At 44.1% G+C, this 27,219-nt stretch overlaps 2 protein-coding genes across 7 annotated transcripts in view; one reads left to right on the top strand and one right to left on the bottom strand.

The window, feature by feature from the left end:
* PPP2R5A (protein phosphatase 2 regulatory subunit B'alpha) overlaps positions 1 to 1,344 on the top strand; it is a 45,213-nt gene extending 43,869 nt beyond the window's left edge. Inside the window, exon 13 of the mRNA XM_056357669.1 lies at positions 112 to 1,344. Coding sequence (XP_056213644.1) covers positions 112 to 244 — 133 coding nt within the window. The 3' untranslated portion in view covers positions 245 to 1,344. The remainder of the gene's footprint in view (positions 1 to 111) is intronic.
* A 2,581-nt stretch (positions 1,345 to 3,925) lies between these two features.
* PACC1 (proton activated chloride channel 1) lies at positions 3,926 to 25,807 on the bottom strand. 6 transcript variants are annotated; one of them, XM_056357670.1, is made up of 8 exons: positions 25,511 to 25,677; positions 21,596 to 21,692; positions 19,823 to 20,032; positions 17,619 to 17,773; positions 15,983 to 16,125; positions 9,663 to 9,807; positions 6,399 to 6,500; positions 3,926 to 4,634 (listed from the first exon to the last, which is right to left on the bottom strand). In XM_056357670.1, the coding sequence occupies exons 1-8, from the start codon at positions 25,544 to 25,546 to the stop codon at positions 4,473 to 4,475; spliced, it is 1,050 nt and encodes a 349-aa protein (XP_056213645.1). In that variant the 5' UTR covers positions 25,547 to 25,677; the 3' UTR covers positions 3,926 to 4,472. The 6 variants fall into 6 exon arrangements, with proteins under 6 accessions (XP_056213645.1, XP_056213646.1, XP_056213650.1 ...); XM_056357671.1 differs by having other exon boundaries at positions 21,596 to 21,755; positions 25,511 to 25,652; XM_056357675.1 differs by lacking the exon at positions 25,511 to 25,677 and adding an exon at positions 24,885 to 25,139 and having other exon boundaries at positions 21,596 to 21,700.
* Positions 25,808 to 27,219: the final 1,412 nt, after the last annotated feature.

The raw sequence follows: 27,219 nt of genomic DNA, 5'->3' as shown, positions 1-27,219 counted from the left end.
AGAAAAACTTAAAAGAGGAATTACTCGATGTAAATCATGGTTGTTAAGTAACTGAGTCTCCACATTGTGCTTAAAACACATCTGAAATTGATACTTCACTCTTTTCTACAGAGAGAAAAAGAAAGAATTGGAACGTGAAGAGTTGTGGAGAAAGCTAGAGGAGTTAAAGCTTAAGAAGGCTATGGCAGAAAAGCAGAACAGCACTCACAATGTGCTAAATGCACACAATACAAGTGCCAAATAAAAGAAATGACCACCTGTACTCGGCAGACATACTTTTTTGTACCCTTTTGAAATATATAATGATTTGCAAAAGAAACCTCATCAGTATAACAGAAACAGCCAATTTTTTTCTCCGGCAAATGTAAAGGTTTGAATTTAAATACAGCAGTTAAGTGATGTCATTACCACAGCATATTGTAAATTTGTCTAATTATTGATACTGTCACTTCCAATGTTTCATAGAACTGAATTATCCTTAATGAGTGAAATAATTACGGGAGTGGTGAGAATTATGACTTGAATTTTTGATTGTGTTGCACATAGGTGGTATAGTTTGCTATGTACACTTTTTTCCTTGTTTTATATGTGCTTTTCACATCGATGCATACTTTGGTTAAGATGATAGAAAAGGCTTCTAGTTGTGCTGTATTTTCTCAAATAAAACCAAGGTACGTTACCCGTAACTTGAGATACTCAGTATGTGCCCCTTACAGCACTGAAAGGAACTGGGATACGGTGCTGTCCTTGAATTCCTGATTGGATTCAGATTTAGATTTGTTAATGCTTACATTAGAATGAGGCAAAGGAGGGAGAGAAAGTCAGCTTGAACAGGTTGGGGTGGTCCATGTGTCTGACCCACCGTGTGGCGAGTGCCTCTACCCCATTCTCGCTGCCTCTTGGCCCTGGGCTAGGTAGAGATTTCCTCCTGCTACAGCTGAGGATGGAGCTTCCTCTGGAGAGCCCATCAATGATGCTCCTCAGCAGCCCAAGGACTCCCTGCAGAGTAGTGCAGGTCTCCGAGAGACTATCCTGGATGTTTTTGCATTAGTTTTAGCATCTCATGGACTGAAAAATGAGACCAAAATAGCGCTGTTGTTTTTTTAAGTAAGGAGGAAAGGATGTCAGTAAATAGTTCCTTGTTTTCTTTAAAGACAATGCAGCCTGCTTCTTAAAGGTGGAAAGCTGACAATAGAAGTCTTGTCTGTTTGCTTGATCAAGTATTTTTCACATCTTTTATCAGAGTACCATTCCAGTCTCTTTAATTGCAGTTGTGTGGAAAACTTTTGTAATGAAAGATCTTTGGGGAATTGAGCAGCATTCAATAAAGTCTTTATGTTTGTATTTAGTGCTGTATATCACATCTTTGTGTTTATAAAGACCAGGAGGATTAGAATGGCTTCTACGAACAACCTGCTAACTGCACAAATCCCCGAGTAACCTGTGGCTTTTTGCTGAGTGGCCGATGTGGCTGAGGCACAGGCTGCTGGGGTTCTGTTTTGGTGAGTAGGGTGGATGGCTTTGTCCCGCTCTGCGGTGGTGGTGGTGGTGAGGACAGCTGAGGCAGGTGTCCTGGGCTGTTCCTACCCACTGCTTGGCTGGTTTACTGACGTTACTCAGTTTTCAGGGGAAAAAGCTACTGCACTTTGCGAGTTGACTTTGCTACACTTCTATCGTTAACTTCATTTTTGTCTCTTAAGTAGTTGTGTTCCACGGAAAACAGGAATAATGCTGCCTAAAGAGGTTTATACTTCCCATAGTCATGTGTGATCAAAACTAGTTAGTTGCTATTTTCTGCATGTCAGTGTTTATATAAAAAGACTATATAATCAGCTGTAGACTCTGTCGTGGTGGGTGGCTACCCAAAATTTGGGGGGGGGAACAAATCCTTTACTTTTCATGGTGCTGCTTTGAAATCCTGAAGCCAGATGTTAAACACCCTGGGGCCTGCAAGGGTGCACTTTACCAGCTCAGGGCAGGAGATAACTGTCCTGTGGACAGAGTTTACCTCAGTTTAGTACTTCAGTGCCTTTTTTTCCATAGAATAAAACCCTGAAGTTGAGATGTGAAGTATCTTCAGCTGTCCTGCAGTCTAAAAGAAGTTCATACAAACAGGGGGAATCTTAACTTATCTTGCAGTAGTACAAACAACAGCTACTGGCATTTTTTAATTGTTATATATTGTTCAAAATTTTACAAATACGGACATCAAAAGTAAATAACAAAAATAGAGTAGCTTGTAAGAGGCCGTTTCAAAGTGTGTAATGCTTGCTAATAGAATAACTCCTATAAGTAGGTATATAAAAGAAAGGTTTCTTGGCTGGAATCAGCTGGCCTGTTCCAGTAACATTTCCTTATAAAACAGAAAATCTTGATAGCTGAGATGTAGTGACTGAACTTTACTACTATGGGAATTTATTTTTTAAAAGTACAGAAAAATACTGCAGAAAGGGGCTCATCCTTTATTTAACCATATGTCCTAGTCACCGCGTGGCTGGGGCTTCTCTGACCTCATTAGCAAACAAAGAACAGAAAAGGCAGTGGGATGCATCAATACCTGATCAAATTGTTTCTAAACATTTTTGTAAAATCCAAGAAATAGCTGCCGTAATAGTATTTGTTACAGGAACACTTGGTGTTTCTTTGACAGTGAGGAGCCGGGCAAGCTCAGCTGTCTGTCTGACCCGTAGCACAGGCCCTCAGCAGCATGTTTGGGAAAGCAAAGGAACACAAGCTGGTCAGGGAGGTCGGTGCAGTGCTTTCCTACAGCATAGGCTCTGATGTAGCAACACCAACAGGGGTTTTCTTGACACAGATGGTCTAAGCATAGGAGGTTTTATTCCCCCTCCTGGAGCTCTGTCCCCTTCCCCCCCCCTACCAGCACCTAGGGATGAAGTAGCTGTCACAGTGTTTGCTTCAACAGTGCAGGTGCTGCTACTCCCCTCTGGTTTAATCCCATTGCCTTTGTGCTGCGCTACCCTACCGCACCTGAGGCTGGTACAATCCTGGCCCTGCTCACCTTGTTCAAGTCATCACTGCAAGATACTGAACACGAAGTGCTGACTGAACACCGCCTGTTCCTGCAGCCGAACATTTTTTTCCCAGAAGAGCGTGATCAGGCTAGCTGGGGCTGCACTGCTCAGATGAGGAACCGTCTGAAGCAGCAGCACGGCCTGGGGAAGAGGCAGGAGCAGTAACCACAAGTGACTGGTAAGCTGTGACCTCCTGCCCTCCCCCCTGGCTGGACACGGGAGCAGCTGTATGCTGCCTGCATGCCTGCGGCCAGGGCTGCTTTTTTGGTTTTCTTACTACAGCAAGTTGTTCCTCCCTTGTTTAAGGCTGTTTGGTCCATGCAGTGCCTTGACTTGCTCAGGAAATCAGCTGAAAGTAGTAGATTTTGTTCTGAAGTGCTTCCTTGGAAGGCAAAAAACCAACGAAGGGGTACTTTTGATATGCTTACTATTACATTAATACTCTGTTAGTACAGGATGGAAGAAGCAAAATGTGACTTGGTACGCTCCTTTCCTTGCAGCAACGCCTTCAGAGCAAGCACACGGTGGTGTGCCGCTGCCCTGTAGGCTCCACAAGTCAGAGTCGGGCATCTAGGCTAATAAGGGGCTTATAAGGAAGACGATGACTGTGCCACCCCAGCAGAGTTAGTGCGCACTCTCTGTAGAACAGAGAATCCCATTTAAATGCCAGGCTGATGAAAGACTGTTTGTCACTTCCTTAGCAAAGACTGGGGGAAAGAGACATGAGCAACAGCCCAAGACAGAGTTTAAAATCGATTACCAGCTCGGATGCCCAGGTATGGATTTTTGGTTTTCACTGTATCCTCTTGCAGAAATACTCCTGCCTGGACTACCTCCTGTAAAGCTCCACCTGAATCTGAGAGTAGGCAGCGTCAAAGAACATACACAATATCTTATTTGAAGAGTTTTTTTAATATTAAAGTCACTATACTTTAAATCAACAATGACATATACTAGAATTCCAGTGTATTTTGTTTTAACACATACTTCGGAGAGGGGAGGCCGGACTGTTTTGTTGAGTGCTTTACTGTCTGCTAAACACAGTCAAGGAAGTAACTGTTCAGAGTAGCAGATGCAGGTCAGGGCTCATGCAGAAGTTAAATGGTTTCCTGTTCCGAGATGCAGTCAAACACTGTCTGTTTTTTTAGACCTTGACTACTACGAAGTTCACTTTCTGAACACGAGTGAATTCTCTCCCTTCCCCCTGCTCCCCCCATATAGAGGTAAGCTTGTTAAATGTGGAATAGAAAAGCATGAGTTTGTTAGACCTGTCCTAGAGTTAGCTCCTTTCTGAAGTTCAAAAGCCAGTTCACTAAGCTGTTCTCCAGCCATCATTTTTCTGGAAGAAAACATACCTGTTTTGCATCTTTTAATTGCTGATTGAAGTTTAATCCAGTTATTTTCTATCCCTTCTGCTATGAATAAATGGCAGTCTTAGTCTCAGTTTATGTGGTTCATTACTTGACGACTCCTCTTCAGGTGTCTCTTGCGGATTTTGATCATCCACTTAACACTTAACTTAGCAAAGTCTGCGGCCTTAAAGAGAGCCAAAAAGATACCACAAAGAAGAGCAATCATGTTCCAGGGATTTGCTGTGATAATCTGAAAGAGATTAAAAATATTATTTCCCTTATCTGACTCATCATGTATGATACCTATTCGATAACAAACAATTCAATTTTTCAAACTGTTTTGCAGCATTTTCCTTGACGCTGCCAGGGCTGCCTGCAGTGCCTTCTCCACACATCTGCCTTGCACCATGGTTTTCTGATTTGCTGCTAAATTCCTTTTAAACTAATTCAGGGCACTGAATTATCGAAGACTTCAGAGAGACAGTTAAATGGCTAATTTTAGAGATTATAGATTAAATTTACTGTATTGCTTAAAGATGAACAAAAATAAGCAGTCACATTAAAGACTATCTCCCAGAAGACAAAGCTAGAAGAGACAACTACTGGAAAGCTTTAACGCGACAGCACGGTAATGCTAAAGCAGCTTTTGACAGCAGCAACTGTTTCTGCAGACTTACAGCAAGTACTTTGTATTTCTATTTTTAACTACATTTGGTTCCACAGTAGTTAAAGTTTATTTATGCTTTGCAATTCCCCTCGCACCTCTAGGCACAGGGATGACTTCTAGGATCTCGGATGAAGCAAGCAGAGCTAGGCTTAGGCAGCAGCGAAGTCACACACAGCTTTGGGACCTGCCACCGAGTCTGCAGCTCGGACTGTCAGCACGAGCGCGGTGTCACTGGGTCACCAGCCAAGCTGGAAGGTCGTAAACCAGCACTCTGTGTTCGTTAATCCTCCTGAAAGCTGCCACTGGCTGCCCCTGCTCGTGAACTACGGCCTCTTCGCCAAGAGGGAACGAGCACCCCAGACCACTGGCTCGGGGGCGGGTTTTGGCTGGAAGGTGGCGGAGGCGTGAACCCCATCCAGCAGAGAGGAGCCAGGAACAGGAGCAGGCTCGCAAGGCCGAGGAGGCGCTGGCACTGAGGAGGGTGCCCGGCCCCAGCACGGACATGAGAGCCGGAGTGCCAAGAACCAGCTACCACCTCCTGCCCTACGCAGTTTGCCTTCGCGCTCTGGTTTTGGGCAAGAAAACAAGAACTCTGCGGATTTTACCGGCAATGGACTTTGGCTGTCAGGTAGGGCCATTCTAAATGCAAAATTTTAAACACATTGTCTCTGCACACTTTGCCATTCCACGTTTTCCTGGGGAGGGCAAGTGTATCTGACCTGCCCTTGGAACACTGGGGAAACAAGATCTAGCTCGTGCTTAAAGCACGTACCTGCAGCGCACACCTCTTAATCACCGCTGGGGACTGATCATGGTCTTGTCTGGCACATCATCACCTCTGGCTGCAGCACATCGAGCTAAATTTTGGAATGCTTTTTGTGCATTTGAATGCAGTACCAAATTCTGTGCTAGTAATGGATAAAAAATACACTAGGCTATTTTTATTATTCTGATTTAAGCCTAGGTTTCTTGCTTGTGAAATAATAAAAAAGAAAAATCATTAAATCCAGTGTAGCCAAGCAACTTATTTAAGCAAAAAGTTCAGACTTGACCTGAAGCTACACTTTGCTAGACCACAGGGGTCACGTGGTTTTTTTTTAGCTACATGTACCTCTAGCTGCAAACAGAATGCTGGGTGCCACCAAGCCAAGGGAAGGCGTCAGATGGTCTTGACCTCTGCAGAATATGCGTTACGGGATACAAGGGGGAGCATAGGCTGAAGTTTCAGACGTAACCTCACTCTTCCTCTGAATTTCTGCTTGGAGTGAGGTAGCACAGGCATCTGCACACACAAACCATGAGCAGGTACAGTCAGACAATTCAAAAAGGAACTAGCATGTTACTCACGTCTTGAACAGTCTGTATAAAAGGATCTTTCCATTCGAATACCACAAAAAACAGCTGGTCACTTGGGTTAGTTCTCCGGTCGATATAGTTGACCACACTGGTCTGGGGACATGAGGGAAAAAAACCCACAAATGTGCAAGTTACACCACGGAAGAAAGTAATGAGTCTTCTGTGCAACAGAAGAGGCTTGTAAGAAGGTGAAAATAGCTGCCTGTTGAGGGACTTCCAATTCAGTATTCCTCTACCTGAAGCAGTAGGCTCCCAAAATATGGGAAGGGAGGTTTCCTCCATCTCTTTCGTTTGGTTTGGGGTTTTTTTCCCTATTTCTCACTTGGTAAAACACTGCGATACCATTTTTACAGTGGTAGCCAGGGTCTTTATTTTATTATATAGTTTCCCCTTTCAAGGAGGGAAAATTAATTTACAAAAATTATTTACTTGGAGTGATACAGCATTTGAAAAGTTCTCATGAATGAATGCTAAATTACTTTTTATTTACCAGAGAGCTACGCAATGGTGGCAGGAAGACTCTTTTTTGGACAATCAGTTGTAGAATAAACTAGAAGATGCCAGCAAGTACAGAATGAAAACAGGAGAGAAGCCTAGCTCTTAACAATTAAAACCATACTTCCCAGGTGCTGCCCATTAACTAGGTTACCATTTGAACTAGCACTGACAGTTACCTCTATCCCAGCCAAAACCAGGACAGCGGCAGAGAGCTTTAGCACAGTTCCACCAGGGTACAGCTGAGGATACCAGACTGACGTCACAGCCACATGAAACCATAGTCTTAGGAACTACAGTCACGAAAGCGTTAGGCCTCCAAAAAACATTTAAGTTTTCTTGCAGCACAGACACCCCCACCCAGAGGGGAGCTACAGGGGTTTGTACACAGGCAATAACACCGATTGCACTGCCCCCCACCCCGCTTGCTAGGGGACAACACGAGCTGCTCAAGAGCCAGACAGTTCCCTAACAGCAAGGCACCGTGGCGCGTTACAGCTGAGCAGGTGACGGAAGGACCTCTCCCTTCTCCAGTCCTCAAAGCAGTATTTACATCTTGGTGTGTGCCCAAGAGAGTACTGCTGCTCTTCCTACATTAGTTTAATACTGGACTGGAAGTAATGAATCCAGCAGTACTGTAACTTCATTTCAGGGTTGTGACAGGAACGTGAGACAGATGGAAGAAACTGCCCTTTCTGGATTTTGAGTTGTTCCAGGTAAAGGAAGGCTGAACTGGAAGTCCCTCAACAATCAGCTTTCACCTTCTTACAAGCTTTTTCACTGTACGAGGGAGATGACCTGCCACAAAAACCTCCCATCTACCCTCCCTTAGTTTATTTACACATACTTCAAGATTTGTTAGTCTTCTCCACACGCCCTGCCCTGACCAGATGTTAGGCTGTGAACACAGAGAAGCAGGAGCTAGAACACGATGTATGTCCATTCAGAGTATATGGGAGCTTCAACCACCTCCTGTTTTCTGGTCAAACACCTTTGCTGCAGACTGACTTACCCTACGCTTCTACAGCTCATTTACTTAGTGCAGCGTACCATCACCCCGGCCAGTCACTCACGAAAACTGCACACCAGGAAACAAACAGCACATAAAACTAAACTAAGGCACTGGGAACGGAAGAAAAGACAAAGCCATGACTACAGGGCTAGTTAGCAAATGAACCGACTGTGCTATCCGACCTAATATTTATATCCATCTTGCTGGTCTGCCATCTCCCAGGTTTAGATTTGAAAAGCTAATGGACTTCCTTATGCAATCTAGCAAATGCTGTACTGTCAAACAAAGCAACTGCAACTTACGTCTGAGCTATTTCAACTTGTACTGTATTATTAATAGGGATCTGAAACATTAAAAACAAACCAACTAACCCCAAAACCAAACAAAAACCCCAAAACCCCCAACACAGTGTTCGCCTACCCAGATAATCAGTCCATAACTGTTGGATTAAACAGATCTTTAGTCACAAAAAGTTCAGATTTTTGTGGTTCTGAGTCAGCCTTTTGTTTCCACTTTGACACACATTAGACTCGGGCACACAAAGGACTTTCAAAAATCCTACACTTGGTAAGTACCAACTCGCAAGTGATACAGAGCCGTAGGTGATGAAGGACAGACAAACAACTGCTGTTAGTGCTAACGTGGCAGCAGCTGCCTGATGCATTCTTTCCTCTCCCTAGTTTGGGACTTGTGTGACTGGCGTTTGCCTCCTGTCCTCAAAGTGGAGCAGAAGGGGACTCACCTCACAGTCACAGCTTTGCTTTTCCCTTAAGGCTTTGCCACTTTAATGCCCTGTGAGAATTAAAGATAGGAGAACTGAAGTTTCTGCTTCATTTTGATCTCCACAAAGTGCTCTTTCCAAGTGTACCATGGACTAAGAAAGTGTAGTCCCTGACAGATATGCTCTCTGGACAAGAACTGCTCTTAAAATTCTCATTTCTCACTACCGCTGAGACACTTCCTCTCCAGCCAACACTGGGAGAAAGATAAATTCAAAACACAACTATTTTCCTGTCCATTACTGTAAACAGAACAGGAGTGAAAGTCAAACTCACTTCATCTCTAGCTAAGTTTGCATCTTCCACCTGCCTGTTTTCTAGTTTTAAATGATGCAAGAAGTTACTCCATTTTTCTACGGATACTCAACAGCTAAAAAGCCCAAACCCAAACAAAAAGCAGACATCAGAATGCTATAGAGGATACAAGGCTCACATTTATTTCTTCATCCTAATATCAGCCCTTGTGGTAATCTAAGTAATAGCCAGTATTAGAAAGCGGTATTATTTAGACAATTCCTTTGCCAGCTGTTCCCCACCTTGAACTAAATGCAGCTGTGTTATTATTTCTGTGTTGGTCTCTCCGGACCCTTACCTCAGACTACAGGTGTCACTTACAACACATTCAAGGCCTGGATTTTCTGACCTTCCCATTAGAGATGTTTTCCTGACGTGTGTCTCCGTACCATACCAACAACCAAGCACATCAAGACGGTTGCACTTCTACTGAACTGCTTCATGTTAAGAAAGAATGCAAGTAACTGTACAGCCAAAACTGCTCACTGGCACGTGGTGTGATGGATGCAATGAAACAAAAAAAAAAAAGCTCCTGATGTTTCACCTAACTTCCCCCCCCTTCTTCCAACTCACATTGCTATCTGCCCCAAGAACTGGTTCTGTTAAACCATGGCAGTAACTAGTTCTTAATAAAACTAAAAGGTCCCGTAACACTTTTTTTTTTTTTTTTTTTACCTCTTGTTTGAATTCAACAGTTTCACTACCATCTTCTTCTTTTGTTTTCACCAAGGACATCTTGACCCAAGTTCGAAAGCCTCCAGAAAACTTCCAGCTAGAGTATGAACTTTCACAGTCCTTCATGAATTCTGCTTTTTCTGGACTAAAGGAAAGAGACCATTACTTTACCAGCCAAACTCAGAGCGGCATCTGAACCCTGTAGGCAGGAGAATGTCAGACCTGCAGGCACTTAAAAATGTATTCACAATTCCTTTTATGTTTCAACTACTAAAATTCAGCATATCTAGCACATTGTGAGTAGTGACATTTTAACTCTTGTGCTCTTAACCGAAGATGACTTACCTGGTGCCCTGCCACCCTAGAGTTCTGCCTGGCTGTCATCTCTGGGCAGAAAGGAGCCGAGCCAGGACCCCAGGAAACAGCTCGCCATAACGCTAGACAGCAAGAGATGGAAGGAACAGCCTAGAAGCAGGGCAGGCTGCTTCACCTCATTATGGGATACAAATAAACTGGTTGCAATATAGACATACTTAAAATGCTTTGAAATTCACATTCAGTGCATTCCTGTTATTTTGGAAACGCTATACCTTTGGTGTAAGACTCCCACCTGCAATAACATGGCTGTTTTCCCAATACATGATCAGATATTTGTGGCCCCGGAACAGCAGAATTGCTTTGGTCTTCAATGCTGTGACCGTAAGCCACTTTAAGGCTTCCAACACCCCTTCATGCTGCAAGTGGTAGAGGTACCTCCAAGGCATATCTGGTCTCCATCCTTGAACAGCTGCACAAGACACAGTGAATCACCCCCTTGGGAGCCACTCAGCACTGTGATTTTAGCCACTTTCACATCATCTCTGTGAAATAAACCTGGCCCTGCAGCTGCTTTTTCAACAAGGTTTCATTTGAAATGAAGGGGTAAATGACTGTGATAAATCGCGAATCATTAAAGCACAGCCTGCTAATTTCTACTGAAGATAGATTTCAGGTTGCAGAGATACATCAGGGTGTGCTGGTCCTTGAGACACAAGGGAAAGGGTTTTGACTCGGATTAAATCCATCTTCCTAGGTGAAGGAAAGAGTACACTCTGCTTGTATGACAGAGGGCGCGCATGTCTGTTGAGAGATTAAGGTATTTTGGTCTTTCAGGAGAAAGATGTAAAGAAGAAAAACAGAGCTGAAGAAGCCAGCTCTTGTCCCAAAGAACAGACCAATCAGGAAGATTTGTCCTGTACCAGCACTGACTGGATTTGCACTTTTCCTGTCTTTCTCCTTAGTCTTCAGAATCACAGCTCCTTTTCTTCCTGCAAACCAAGATGCTTTGTCTACAAGGCAGAAAAAGCATGCGCTGCTAAAAAGAATATCATACTGATGGCTACTCTGTACTGTGCTGCCTGCTCAGGCTCAGGTAGTACGCACACGTTCGTAGGAAGGCAAATCCTAGCAAAGCCCTTGCTCTTTACGTCAGGGCTTCAGGTGATGAGCTCAAACACTGAACTACTGTGCATACAAACAGAAAGGAGAAGCACTTCTTGAAAAGAAAAACTAACGCGCTTAGCTACCCATCACAACAGAAGCTATTCCAAGAGTGTTTTAACCGGTTAGGAATATCTTTATCTATTGATATCAAGAGGTGCTTGTTTAGTGATCCCAAAAGGACAGCGGTGCACCTAATCCCACAAGGAAGACATGGGCAAAGCACAGTAACAAAGCCCACTGCCAACTACTCCTCACAGTACAAACCAGTGACACAGGGAGACCTAATGTGACGATGACGGCTTCCCCCTACGGTATGTGGGTACAGCAGCAGCTGATAGAACAGTACAGAAGGGCACGGTGCTTTGCCACTCAAGAGAACATACATAATTAGCACTCTGCCAGCCGGTCTTATGCCTAATGCCTAACTAAATACAGCATCCTAGAAAAGCTTTCCAAACCAACATGGAAAATTAAGGCAGGAAGTTATGACACAGAGCTGAACACTACAGCCACAACTTAGACGGTACGCAGACAGCAGTAGTATACTTGGCCTTCAACAGTAATTGTAGGCTTGAGAAAGAAACATTAATAATATCTTAGGAGAAACTGCGGAGAAGTGATCTGAGAAAGCATCTCCTTGCATGTGCCCATAATCCAGAGCCACTGCCATAGAGTCGAGGGTAAAAAAAAAAGGGGGGCAGGGGAGGAAGGGTTGCATGGTGAGCAGAGCAGAGAGGCACAAGCTTTGCACAAAGGCAAATAATGCAGCTTAAAAATCACACGCAACTAAGTGAATGCAAGACAGGCAAGGGATTTTAAATTGAACAATAATTCTCCAGGCAAGTTTGTTTTTAATTCCCCTTACACCCCCCAAGACAGACAATCTGCAGAGGCTGCACTTTTTTTTTTTTTCTTGTTCGGTAAGTTCTTCTATCTGTTACGCTGTCCTTTAGATGTATGGTAAGATTCCTGGAATACTCTGCACCAGGCTCTCCCAGGATATTAATGGTACCTCAAGACCACGTAAAAATTCCTACCTCACAGCAGAGAAAGAGAAGCACAAGAAGCCACTGTGAGCGACAAAGCCCTGGTCTCCTCTCTGCCAGCACTCTGATAACCATTGCCAGTTCAGGCTGCTGGCAGGGAGTTAGTACTAACTGGCCCAGCACAGACTGGTCAGCGTCAGACCACGAGAGACCGTATTTGTCCCAGCTGTGGGCGTTGCTAACCTAACTGCGGATCGAGCTGTAGCGCTGCAGTGGAGCCTTTTACCACCACAAGAGCCAGAGGCAGCTTAGGCTCCAGCAGAACCCAACGCAACAGCATGAGCCAAACCCAGAGATGGGTCAAACCCAATTCAAGTTCACTGCCTTTGCTTTTCCCTAGATGGGAAAACTCAGACAGCCAGGGGATCCAATAAAGGGTCAGACGGTGTGCTACCAAAAGTCTCAACCCCTCTGTGTTATGATTTATTCCTCTGCACGCAGCAATCCAGACCAGAGATGTGAACACAGAGCTCTGTTTAGACCCTTAAGTAATATCTGATCTGATCAGACTGGTAGTCATCATTTCACATGACCAGAAGTTATTTTACATGCTGCGCTAACAATAGTTTCGTCAGTAATATGTTCAGAGGATTTTTTTTAAAGCCATGTATTACACTAATGACAGCTCAGGAAAGGAACTTGTATTTTTAGCTACACTTTTTTGGTAATTTGCAAGGGTTTCATTATTTCTTTCCCTCCGATTAATATGGTAGAGACAGTAGCTGCCGCTGTCTCAAAAAAACAGAAAAAAAAAAAGCCAGTGGCAGTATCCTTCCAACTCAGGAACCAACAACAGCACACAGTTCAGCAGTGTTCCACGAAGGCCAGAACAAAACTAGCAAGCAGTGCCAGTTTCATGTAGTCTGTTGATCCAGTTTTAAAACAAAAGCTGCAGAGAATAAAACCCTTGACACAAACAACTGGACCTTACTTGAGTCCTCAGCACTTGCTGTGCCTCAAAAAAACCCATTAAAGATACAAGTCTCTTGGATGCCATTTTTATTACTGCGTATGGCCGACGCCTGCAGACACAATTACTGCTATTTAAAGCAAAAGTGAGCTGCCCGTAGTACCATCCACACAGAAACTGTGGTGTAGATCCAGCAGGACTCTTATCACCGATTTCAGGGGGTCGGGTTTGGATTGTGATTGAAGGCGACGAATACCCTCCACATACATTTTACAGCAGCCTGCCTGCCCAACCCAACCCAACCTGTTTGCAGCCACAGCAAAAAGATGTCAAGGTCATTACGATCTCTGCTGGGTTCTAGCATGTATCTCAGCATCTGATAACGCTTCACATGAACTGCTGGATTCAGTGTTAATACATACGCTCTTATAACCAGTGTGAGACACTCTGTCAGGAAAAGCAGTTAACAATGGCTAGTAATTGGAAGATTTTTAGAGGCCATACAGAAACACAACAGTTCCTACAGATATCTTGGTTCAGACTTCCCATTTAACTATATTTAGCATCCACTGATGAACCAGAAATAATTTCTATTTTCTCTTCTGCTGGAAGTTGGACAGAGCAAGCACAGTCCACACAAGCACACGGTTTCACACACAATTCATAGTCAGGAAAAACCAGACACTTTCAACCTGCCCTTAGCCTGTCCAGTTCGTGCCCCAGGACACCAGGACAGCAATACACAATGCTAAGCAAGACAAGCAGGCAACTTGTGTCGAGCTTGGGGAGCGCTATAAAAGACACTACTGGCCTCTTGCACACAACTGGTTCTCTTACTGTATTACACCTGGACATGCAGATCATTTACTGAGTTTAAAGGCCTACATGCCTTTGCCAATTTTCCTGTTACCAGGGTTAGTTTTAACTTGCATTCCTACTGCCTGCCGCAAATGGGCACAAAGGATGCATCCCCAGACACCACCTTTTCCTACCTTTTCACTTTACTCCAGACATAACCCAGGCTCAGCCTTCACCCTCCCAGCTTTAGTTCTGGTGCCTGCCAAAACTGAGGCAAGGCAGCTTCTCTAGGAACAACGTGACACTTCCCCATCTCTTTGGAGATTGATTATGCCATATAACCAGTCTGACCTGGCAAACCTGGAGGCAGGAGGTTGTGATCCATGTTTCTTCCAGGCAACTTACAGGTGAGTCTTACTGATTCGCCTGCGCTGGCACGAACACAAGTCTTGAAGCTAGGACCTTTGCAATGCTGCTTACTGCCGTTTTGCGTATCTAACCTGCCTTTGCACAACGTGTGGCACAAGCGTCTGGGACAGCAGCACGCAGACTTGTGGCTCGCTTGCAGAAATACCGCCCACTTAAGTAGGACATACGTGTTTTAACTTGGGAAGAAACAGCTCTTTTAAATGGCTTATCTGCAAATTGATACAATAAGCACAGAAATCCGGCTGCCGAGACTTGAGCATGCGTAGACCAAGCTGTGTCATGGTAAGCTGGTTCATTCCGCAAAGAGCTGGGAGCCAGATGCAACACAACTGCCTTCTGCTCTGTCTCACAAGGGGTGGGCTCAGGCAGCGCTTGTGTCTTGCAGTATAGAAACAGCTGTGCACCTTGCTGGAATCAGTCCCACCGTACATCCCACTAACCACAGCACAAGCCACAAAACCCGAGAAAAAACAATACAGAAGGAACAAGTAACACCTTCTACATCACTATGCTTAGTAACTTTAAGAGTAAAAACTCTTAACTGTTTTTTTCTCACTCTAAAATATCGATGCCTAAAATACCCAGAACAGTAGCATTTTATAAGGTGTTTTAGTAGTTACAGGAAGTACTTAGTGACTTACGCTCTCTCCTTCACTGAAGTAGAAATGTTCGGTAAAAAAGATAACTGGTCTTTGGCCATCCAGAGATACTGTGACTGAACACTTGCAGTCTTTGTTCAATCTGAAAAGCACCAGTATGATCATGCCCAAGGTTCCAAGAATGCTTTGTTACGATAAAATCTGTTATTTCTCTTCCCCTCCCTCATCTAATTTTGTTCTGCATATGGCCTTCAAACTGCTGCCCCTTTTTCACTGAGCATTTATCTGACTATCCCCAAATGAAGGCTTTCTGTGGTCTCACTGTGCCTGGTATCTTTTGTCTAGCTTTTAATCTGAATCACAGGGAGAACAGAACTGGAATTTAAATTAAAGCAAAAATGAAACAGTTAGGTATGGAATGTATTCTCACAAGGAGGGAAAAAGGTGGGGATTTCAAGAAAGTTTAAGACAGACTCAGTTCCACTCTTGTTAAAATTATGAAGTTGATCAGTTGCTCCAATGGCACCAATGTCAAACCAATACAAAGCAATTTTGAAAATCCCACCTATAAAATTACATGATTCTGTAGAATCTTACATAAAGCTAGTAATACGAAGAAATACAGTTAATCTTTCAACCAAATCACAACAAATCAATCTGAGGATCCAATCTTTACAGTAATTGCTTTAAAAGAAAAAAAAGGTACAGAAACATTAGTGTTCTCAGTGCACTTCCTGAGCACGCTGACCAGGACAGCACGCTTCCTGATCACCCACAGCAGCAGACAGCGGAAAACCAGCACAAACCTCAAACTTTTAAAAGTGCAGCAACAAATGGCTGAAGCATAGCTGAAGGGTAGCTTTTGCCACTGAAAAAAATCCTCAGTTCATTTTCTAAAAAGTAAGATTAGTAACCTAAGACATGAGGGAGCATCAGTGCAACCCAAACATTAAAAAAAAATATATTTAAAAAAGAGAGAACATAAAAGCCTATCTGATTTTCACTAAAAAAGCCATGCTTTCATTAGTATTGTTGTAGCTTCATCACTTTACATACCTGTTGATGAACTCTTGGAAAGAAGAAAACAAAAGGTAGTCAATAGCACTAAAGTCTTGGTCTGTTCCATTTAAATGAAACTGCAAAAACACCAGTTCCTTTTTCTTCACATCACGAGGGCCTTGAACAACCAAAGCATACTTCTGTAAGCAAACAGAGAGATGGTGAGAGTAGCAAAGGAACCTTCACTTCCTAGTCATGAATTTGCCATCTGTCAACTGTATAGAAATCTAACACCCACCAAGACTTTCTTGGCTGCTACTAAGTACACGTCTATTAAAACATCAAATAAACACCAACTGAATCCCTTCTTTTAGTTTAAAAATAAAGCCTTTACATCAAGATTTAGTGTTTTGCTAAGAAATCTGCTTTAATTCTATCATGGTCCTTTGGGTTTATGTGGAATGACCAGTCAAGGCCCTGCAATCTGCACGCTGCAGGACAATCAAAACTGTTTTGAGCATTAAAGTCTAGGAGCTTTCAGGTCTTGACATGAAACAAGTTAATGTGGAGTCTGATGCGGAGAACTTCAGGCTTCTCCTTGAGAAAGAGGAACATTTTCACAGCCCCCAGCACCTGAAGTAAGCTGCCGAAAGGAAAACCCACACCAACAAAAAATGCCAGCAGGCAGAATACAACTTGGAAGTAGTGCAAGCGTCGTACTGAACAGCAAGCTGCTGCTTGCAACAAGGACTCAGCCAATCTGAACAGGGTTCTACGCGGTTCAGAGGCCCCTGCCTCGGTGGCTCTCCATTCCACCTCAGACTAGAGACTATCAGATCAGCAAGCTTCCAAATGAAGCTACCACGCAACATAAAATGTGGGTTCTTACTTTGTTAAAACACACAAAAAGAGTATATTAGTGGCAGCAATTAAATTAGACTTGTACCTAGGATATCACTTTCAAATATACCAAGGAGCTGCTTTCCAGAAATAAATGGTAGCTAGACAAAAGGCAAAACATGAAGAGGAAAAAAGCTTGACAAAATAGTACCTAGATAGTTTGTACGTTAATGTTTAGTTTCCTTAAAAACAATCTAAGCAATCACTTTAGATACAAATGACTGTATTTCATACTTTATTTTTTCAACATTTATTTATACAGAAGCTAGATTATTTGCATTTTTATGGGCAATTTAAGACAGGCTATCATTCAATGTACCCATCTTACTGGCTCACAGCGTTTCAGCATAATGAAATGCTTTGTGCCCAGTTAAGATTCTTCCAAGTGTAACAAAAATAGCATGTAATTCTCAGCAAACATACAAAAAGAGATATCCTATCCTGCTTTAATGAAATAACTGATACTGCTTTCAATCAAAGCTAGATTTACTATATCAAGGGGTATGCTTGCCAGCTCATTTAGGAGAGAAATGAAGTGAGAGTTTCATTGTAAAAAAATTACTTATTTTGTCCCACTCAGGTTTTCATGCTGCACGCACCCACGTGACAGCTGATCTTCCACAACACATATACACACTGACTGGGTTCTTTTACATTTCTGAAAACAAAAGGACAGATGGCTAGAAGCAAGGATTTTTTTACAGCACTTCATAAATATTTTTATTTTCAAATACCATTACAAGCAGGAAACCCCCACTGAGTAAGCTTTGTTCTATGCTATTATTATTATTACCATCGTTTGATTAGTAAAAGGATCTGTGTAGTTGATTCTCTGAGTGGTGCATTCAATGTCTCCCGGCTGACCTGGATTTATCAGAGGCAGAATGTGATCATAGTAATGATGCTTGCAGCTAAGCAGCTGAGCCTTGCCTGGGTAAAAGGCAATACCTGTTTGGGGAGAAGAAACATTAAAGAGAGCCAATTTCTTTCCCAAGTAGATGGATTTTCCTTCTGGGACTTAATCCCACAGGATACTGAGCTATCCTCAAGATCAAGCAAAATAATCAAATTAAACCAACGCACTTCAGCATTTTTGTGGAGCAGGGCAAAAGTGCCAGCTGCATCAGGGCGGAACCCTCGTGATGCACTGAAAAACAATCCGGGTTCACACTCTGTAACAATTCAAGGTTTACAGAAGCTGCTAAGTTTCCCTAGTCTTCCCACAAGCCAGCAGCTAATACATCAGTCCCTCTCACCACAAATGAAATTAATTTAAACTGTTAGGACACTACAGAAGCCAAATGGGATATGTAGTGCTTCAGCATGGGAGTGTCTTCAGATATTATCATTTAATGTACCGAATTTTAATTGAAAATAATGTACGTACTATACAAGACAGATCAGAGATCACTGGGTGATCTAATAAAAGGGAAAAGATGCTCTTCAGAACATCTAGCATCTTCTGTTCACTGAATACAATGTCATGATAAAAATCAAAGCCAAACAGTACTAGCTGTTACCATCCCTTACTACTTATATCATTGGCTAGGCAGGCTACTACTGTCACTTGTATGGAAATTCATATATACCATAAATCTACCCTTTCAGACCAACAGTACGCATTAGAAGAACCTCAGTCACCTCAGCTATAAGTGGCTAGCAAAATACAAGGCCCAAAACAAAAAATGTTGTTACGGCACATTTATTATTGGAAACAAGCTTGCTTGAAGATGATCTAGACCAACTACCAAAAAAAGCAAGATTTAAGTTATTAGATACGATCAACTCACAGCTGAGATGATCTGTCCACCAAAATGCAAGATGTCAAAGCAGTCAGCATATATCAGTCTAAAAATGCTTTATCCCTTTCCTCAGTGCTCCACACTTACAGCTTGCCATCTCATCACTTTAATAGCATGATGAAGTAAAGGGCTACATTAATTTAGGTTCTCTGATCTGGCAGGCATCCCTGAAAATACTTTTGGATTTATATGTATGTTCTTCTGCTTCTTTAAATGACATTTTCTTCCTGTTGCTGTATGAAAGGCTCATGTGGAGGGGGGAAAAAAAAAGGGGGGGGCGGGGGGGGTGGGGAAGGAAGCCTGCTTTTACAGTCAGATCCACGTGGTCCAAATGCAAGGTCCTACTTATAGAGCTGAGGCTAACTGGCCACACAGAAAAACAACTACAGGAATATGGCAACAACTTGAAACACTCACCTTTCAGCCACAATTACTGGAGTAGTTATTTGTAAAATGTGGTAACACTTCAAACAAAGTATTATTTTTAAATTGAAAACCGACCTATGACTGTTGGAGATGCATTTGCTACTGCAGCTCTATTTATGAATGGTTACTGGATAATTGAAAAAATAATAATAGAACTCCCTATTAAAAAATGCTTCCGTGGCGTAATCCCGCCCGCAAACTGCAACACAGTTTTCTGATGCCACGCTGCATTTTCATGCCAACATCGTTCCCTGCAGTCACATCCCATTTTCATTGCCTACTGATGTAATACCAAGTTGTAAACAATACAGAACAGAAGCAGAAAGTGGCACTGTGGTTACTCTGTGGTTGGTTTGAGAAATTCACCTTCCTTACTGACAGTCCAGTGCAGCACTGAGGTCATGATAGCCATCCTATGTGCTACCCTGTTTGAACAATACAGTTTGGGAGTATTTCCATAAGGAATTATCTTCTTTCCCTAAAAGAGGACTCATTCTAGACTCTGCAAACATTTTTTATCCATGAAATCTTACCTAATGCTCCACAGCTACTGTTATTCACGGTACTGGCGTGAAAGTTCCCAAGATCTCCTGTACACTATTAACATTTCTACGCAAAGGCAACACAACATCGATTAAAAAAAAGAAGTGAAAGATGTGGGTCAAAGCATTATATACACTTTGGGCCCTGGAGAATCAACACTAAAAATTTTAAGCCATTTAAGATAAATGCGAACAATTTAACCCATTTTTTTTGTTACCACTCTTACCAGGTGCATCATACAAGGACACTTCCTTGTAAGAGACAGACATCACTGGGTGCTTGAGCTTCTCCCTGAAGTCACTGATGGTTTGGTAGACAAGGAACACAGCAACAGCCATAAGCAGCAGATAAATAAACAGGAGAATTACTGAAAAAACATTCTTTAGGCAGGTCTTGCTGAAACGCAAAGAAGGGGCAGTGGTACCCAGTTCACTATCTGGAACCAAACAGAATATGGATTAGGACTTTAAAATACAGGCATTTGGACTGAATGTATGTAGTATTCATTTAAAGATCAATCGCTTGAGAGGAAAGTATGCCTCAAACTCTGCTTGATTTAAAAAACCACAACTATTGCTGATTTTTACGATCAGTCAGGTAGATACTTCCTTCTCAAGCACGGGACATAATCCTCCAAACATTGTGCTTATTTTTCACGTATTGAATTTGGCACTTGCTTAAAGACACTGCAGGCAGGAAATAAGGTTTATTTTCAAAGACAACTCAGAAACAAAGTTCAAAGTTCATGAGAAAAAAAAGAAGTCTGTTGATGGTCAGTCCTTCCTCCTGGAAAAAACAACTCCCTTTCCCCCTCCTAGTCTGAAGTAATTCTTATACACTCAGCATATGCATCAGCAGAGAGAATTAATATTCTAACACTCTTCCACAGCTATCTGCATTGGATCTCCACCATGGTAGAAGTCACTAGATATTTCTTACCCTCTCATTTTTGGAGTCTAATTCATAATTCCTTGCGCATACTACATAAAGTCTCACAAAAGGATTCTTCCAATTACAGCTAGAAAAAGACCGACCCAAACCTCTCACAGTCTCCTTGCCTTCAAAGCTTATTCTCTGAAGATCTTCACACTAGTCTCGCTTGTACACAGACACTGCTTTCCCCATACTCCCTGGATTCGCCATTTCTTTTGGCGATACTTGTAAGGAAAAAGTTCATGTACTGGAGTTACAAGTCATGTTTTGATCGTAAGCGATACATAGCTGAACGCACAAAAGAACATATAAAACCCAACAAATGAAAGGAAGTAAGTAGGCATATTTTACGACTACTCTTCTGTGTGGTGTAAGTTAATGTCAGGCCCTTTCAGGCCATGCCACACACTGCCCTTCAACTGTAATGGCATGGTTTGGTGTTTGTTCCTTAGCACAACAAACACTAGCCTTTTAATAAATCCTCTTGAACACATAACCTCTTACAAAGGTCCATGGTCACACACGTGTTACCAAGTTACATGCCAGGAAATGGCAGCCAAGGAAGTTAGGGCATTAATATGCATAAAATTGCACTGCTGAAACAACTACGTCTTGAACAGCTGCAAAACATTTAGGTGATACTCATTTCAGGCTGGCTTACCTTAACGCCTGCATCTGAGCTGCAATAAGCCCATTTAACACTGCCCTGCACCCTTCAGAAGCAGGACTGAACAGTCCAACTAAAATCTGTTTAACAGCACATCGATTCAATATTGCATCTTGCTCATGTAGATCTGGCATAGACTTTGCTTGCAATCCACTGCCATCACAGACACTGCAAAGCAGGTAAGATACAACACAAAGGGAGACGACATACTAAGCTGGCTCAGAACCAGATGTGCTCAATCTTCTTTGATTGAGCACAGTTCATGACAAAGCAATGTTCTCATCTCAATCCTCGGTTGCTTTCAGAAGTGTAATTAAGATAAAAACACAACCAAACCCACACACAGCAGCAGCTTATTAGGCACTTAAAATTGGTAATTTCTGGGTCAATAGTTGTCACCTGGTAAAATAACAGAGCTGGCATCTTCATGAACTTCCATCTCTCCTCCTCTCTCATCTGTTGGATTTTCAGATACTCGCTCCACATCTTCACTCAGCTGTGTAGTTAAAACAGTGGTTCAATTTCCAAACATGCTCTCAACTTGCAATTGCTGGAATTTCTATGGTACAAATAAAAGAGGCTCCAACTAACCAAACACACAAAAACATGCCCCCAGTCCAAGAGCACCCAACATCTGTTCCACTTGTTCGCAAGACAAGAGCTACATTTATGTAGACCTATAGCTAAAAATTAAGTGACTTGCACGTGCAGAAAGACGGCATATTAAATTTAACCTACTTCTACCCTGCTGCTTCAACAATAACATCTCCTTTTCTTTCAAGATCAAAGTAATTGTTTCCCTGGCTGCTTCAGCTTACTTTGAACCCCCAATTAGGACAATGCCCTCTGAAATAAGCAGAAACTTCATTCTGTCACTCAAGAACATGTTTCTAGGCCTAAACAAACCACAGCACGCACCAGCAAACAGACCATTAGCACTTCTTAATAAAGAGGTGCAAAAAGAGTGAGCTGCATTTTGGCAGGTATTAGGGCAAGTAACTCAAATGCAGTCTCAGACACACAGGTAGGTGGGTCATTACAAGACAACAGTCAAACATCCCTACATTTCTGGTACTTATTTGAGCTCACTGTACATATTATTATATATTAGTGGTTATGCAACTAATTAGTCTTCCAGTGTTTCTAAAACAGCAACAGAGACCAGATGTTTTCTTGTTTTGCTATTCAGAGCTCGGGCCCAAACTGCCAAGACACTTCCGTCAAGGTCCAAAGCTTGTCACATCAGCTAGGCATCACATGAGATCATGAAGCATTAGACATATATAGCTAAGTATATCCTGTATGTTTTCCAAATTTCTTTCGTGGCAGTGACTGACATACCAATTACAGCAAGGCAAACTGGGGCATAAGCTTGCAGCACATCATGTGTCACACAGTAACTGTCCAAGCCAAACACTCAGCATCACCTACCTAATTAGGTAAGGAAGATCAGTTTTGCTCCTATTTCAAGGAAAACGGGGGCACTGTTAATGCAGCAGCCACACTAAATGCTATTAAACTTTACACCCCAACTTGCTCAACAGTAACGTGCATGCATCCATAAGGAAGTGCTTTTATTTCACCCAACTTTAATTCAGTATTGAAATAATCATTACACCATTAACAGATCTTTATTTGCACTTATTAGGGAAGAGTCCACTCATTTAATGTCTTCGAAATCTTACATAAAGTCTCCATCACCTCCTGCTGTATTTCTGTATCCATTTCCACCATGTACAGCAAGTTGAAAGTAGCTACCCAGGTTTTTTTAAACACTTTACACATAAATAAAGCATGATTTCCCACAGGCGAGGCATGGAGTGAACAGGTAACTAACAGGTTCATTTGCAGGCTCCAACCAAAGATTTTTTTTCAATTATCTCCATAAAATAAGGTAAAATTAACACTCTGCTCCTTTCTGTAGAAACACACCAGTTCTATTTGTTTACCTGACCCAAAAAAACCTATTCTGACACAAGAACAGTATTCACCGAACCTTTTGGACTGGTTAAGCCGAATCAGCTAAGAAGCCAATTCATATTATACTTACGCAAAGTCCTTATACCAGAGCTGATCCAAAAAGTTTAACGGCAGTTATAAAGTCACTGCAGTTTCTCAGCTGACTCCCACACCTCTCTGGTTCAGCCACAGTTCCCCAGATACAGGCACCTCATTGTGTAGATGTAACACCTGAGGTGAATGAATTCTATTCCTGATAGCAAGGAGATCCCAACATAAGTTTAAACAAGAACACAATATGCAACATTTCTTATCCTCTTAAGAGAACCTACTCTTGGACTCCAATACATAGAAGAAACAGAAAATAACACCTTTCAGCATTCCTTAGAAACAACAGGGGGGAAAAAAACCCAAATGATATCCAACTATGTTTTCTTATCTCTGATCACAAGGCAGAGTTTCGTAAGCTTTTCGCACATAGAACCAGTGAAGGACAGCTAGTCAAAAGCAGGAGTGCTAACATTGCCTCAGGTGCAGTGCGTAGATTGAGCTGATGTCCAAGACCCCCTAAAACAAACTAATTTCACTGCAAATCTTGAACACCTGACCTGACAAGAGGTGAAGCTGCATAAACCCACTGAGGCCACTGAAAGCCTAGCACTGTTCATGGCTCAGTTACCCTGTTCTGAGCATACAGCATACTGACTCTACAAAGCACAGACCTATAAATCCAACAACTCTGAGACGTATTGAGCTACAGTCTTCTAAGAACTGGAAAGCCAGCACAGCATTACTGCATGACAGATGATTCTGGTTTCTTCATACTTGACAGAATCAAGGCAAATGACAACAGCGAACCTGGAGTATGCCAACAGTGTTCACCCTCGCAGGCCAGTTCTTCCTACATCTTACTTTTGATAAAGAAGTGAAACATGGTGCTGATGCAGAGAGAACACAAATCTGCAGGGCAGTGAAGCTTGTAATAGGATGCAGAGATAGGACAGGATGTCAAGAGCCATAAGTGCATGAAACAGACCTTTGTTCAGCATTCCTCTGAGCTCAGCACGTACAGCTGAGTGAGAAATAACTGCAGGAGCCTGCCTGTGAGTGGGTAGTTCCTTTTCAGTCCTACACATGGAAAAGCACTGGACAAACGGAAGCTCAGAAAAGGCATTTCCAGACATCTGAACATCCCTGCTAGGGGCAGGAGCATCACAGACTGGCTCAGGTGCTGGGGAAGGGATAGAAACACAACTACTACACATACACACCACCTAGACTTGTACCACAGAGTCTGGGACAATTCCAAATGTACAGAGCAGTGCCAGTGGTGCCTGATACACAAGGCAGAAATGTAACATGCATAGTCAAGTCCGTAGTTCAGACAACAATGTGACTTCATTAACTCTCTCAAGTACCTCTCCTACATACAAGCTCTTACACGAGTTAATTTCATCCTGATAATCATGGGATAAAACCTTCCTAGTGGATAAAACCCTCTTAAATAAAAGGGGAACTTGTCCATACAGGCCTTTTGCGGGTCCACTGATTCATCACCTTCCAATACCTTCTAGCCCGGCATAGAAACCAGAAGCAGAAACTAAACAGACAGTACTAAATTAAATTGAACATATTAAAACAGAGCCCCGAACTATACATCATACACAGAGGGAGGCAAGCATCTGCATTACTTTTGCCTGCAGGACGCAATCAAGAGCTCCCTGTTGCAAGTCTCCACCGCTGCCGAACTTGGCACAAATAGCTTCTATCTCTAGCTCGGGAGAGAGAGAAACGAGCAAGGAATTCCGGCTGCCGGAGCCTGTACAGTGATATCCAAACCAGGCGCTGCCTCGGGCTCTCGGCAGGACGATAACGCGGCCCTCGGCTGCGGTACCCGCAGCGCCTGGCTCCGGAGCCCCGGCCGGCCGCACCCAGCCCGGACACCCGAAGGAGCTGCCGCCCATTATCTGAACCACGTTGAAAGGTAAAACGTGAACTGCGGCCCACCCAAACCACCCGTTTCTCTCCGGCGAGCGCGGCTGCACCCCGAGGTGCCGGTTCCCCAGCTGCGGAGGGGGGCTGGGGGGCGCGGGGCAGGTGAGGGCACACGCCTCACGGCGGGGCCCGGCCGAGCGACGCTGCGGAGGGCACCGTGCGCAGCCCCCCGCCCCGCCAGGGCTCCCCGCCCCCGCAGCGGCAGAGACCGGAGCCGAGCTGAGCTCACGCCGACAGCGCGTCGCGTAACCGCTCGGCGAGCGGCGACCCAAGCCCCGGGGCCGGGCACGAACCGCCGGGGTCTGCCCCGGCCCCCCCCGGCGAGCTGGGCCCCGCCGCCCACTAGCCCTGCCCCCCTACCTCCTGGTAGGATGCGGAGACCTCTGGTCTTAGCATGGCATCGGCGGGGAGCGGCCGCCGCGGGGGCCGGGAGGCTGCCCAGCCGCACCGCACGGGACGGACGGCGACGCCGCGGCCGAGCCGCCCTAGCCCGGGCAGGGCCACGCAGGCGCCGGGACCCCCCACCCGCCCGCCGGCCGCTTCCCGCCCCGGCCTCGCCACAGCGGCGCGGGGGCTGCTGGGAGGCGTAGTCCAGCGCAGCGGCGGTAACGGCTCCGGGCGCCCGTCGGTGCCGGCCCGCGCCCCCCCAGCGGGGGCAGCCCGGGGCCCTTACCGCGCCGGCAGCCGCCCCGGCTCTCCGCGTCCGGGCTGCAGGGCACGGCGCAGACGCCGTCAGGCTCGCAGCGCCAGCGGGGCCGGGTCTGGTTCCAGCTCCCCGAGCCGGCTCCGCCGTCCCCGCCGAGCGCTCCCGCGGGACGCCGCCCGGCGCAGCGGCTTTCTTGTGAACGTTACAGGAACGTTTCCCTCTACTAAGCACACAGAAGTGCACCTTGTAGCGACGGGAAAAGTCTTTTCTACACCACACACTTCACAAACTCTCCTATGCAAGAATGAACTAGATCGGACAAGCAATCTAAAACCACTCTGCCAGCTCTCTCCAAGATGCACACAATATTACTTTTTAAAAATTATTTTTGGCTGCCCAAAGCTGTTAACAGAACACCAAAACAACAGACCTCCTTGGCAACCGGACATAACTTGTGCAGGGCTCCTGCGAAGACCCACCCGCGCTGTGCTGGCAGAACGGGGCACTCTTGAGAAGCCAAAGCCAAAACCACAGAAGAGCTGACTCATGAGCCATCCGTCCACAAATACCTACACAGCTATTTTTCTTTCCCAGCATGGAAGTAATTGTTAATGTTTCATCATCACCATCAAGAAAAAGCATGCACAACACTTCCTGCAGAGACGCAACGCTGTAGTCCCTGCTCAGTACATCATTTCCCTATGCCCAAGACCCACACCTCATAAGTTAATAACCAAGGCTTGAAGTCCTTTGACAACTATCCTAATATACAGCTTCCCCTTTCAGAAAGGAAGTATTTTAATTCTTGTTATTTATTTTCCAGATGTCTGTGATTCAAAGGCAGGCTCTAACTCACCCCCAAACCACTAACACTTCAGACAGATGTCAGCTAGGATTCACCACTTGCAGCCCTCCCCTGGGGAGACAATAATAAATAATTATTTCAGGGTAAAAGTTAGATCTATAATGTGATTGAACCAAACTGACAAATTAGACTTTTGCTTATTTCCTAGCAGCATGGGTCTCTGCAGCGAGCCACGCAGCTTACTTGCAGGCAGAGCAACCAGGCAAATGCCAGAGCTTGCTCTTGCACGTAATGGGCGCGTTCACAAGCAGTTTTGTCCAAAGCCTTACTAAAGGTCTCTTTTCTGCTTGACATTTCGTATCTGTCTTGCGGCGTGCACAGTCAGCAAATGGACGTGACAGCCAGCCAGCAGACAAAGCCCATTCTGAAGCGCGGCTATCGTTTAGGCAGTGTAGGCAAACTTCACTGCTTAAGGAGAATCACGGTAACAACCTTATAAACCTTCACCCTAACAGGACCAATACTCAGCCTACCACAGCAGATAGCAGTCAGCTCCCAGATGGTCACAACAGTTTGCCTTCCCCATGCGCTGGCTCTGGAGGCTTGGCCTGACTCCTC

This window comes from Falco biarmicus, chromosome 12 (assembly GCF_023638135.1).
Source record: "Falco biarmicus isolate bFalBia1 chromosome 12, bFalBia1.pri, whole genome shotgun sequence".
In the NCBI taxonomy this organism is placed as follows: domain Eukaryota; kingdom Metazoa; phylum Chordata; class Aves; order Falconiformes; family Falconidae; genus Falco; species Falco biarmicus.
Note: the sequence above shows the minus strand (reverse complement) of the source record. Positions and strands in the feature narration are given on the sequence as shown.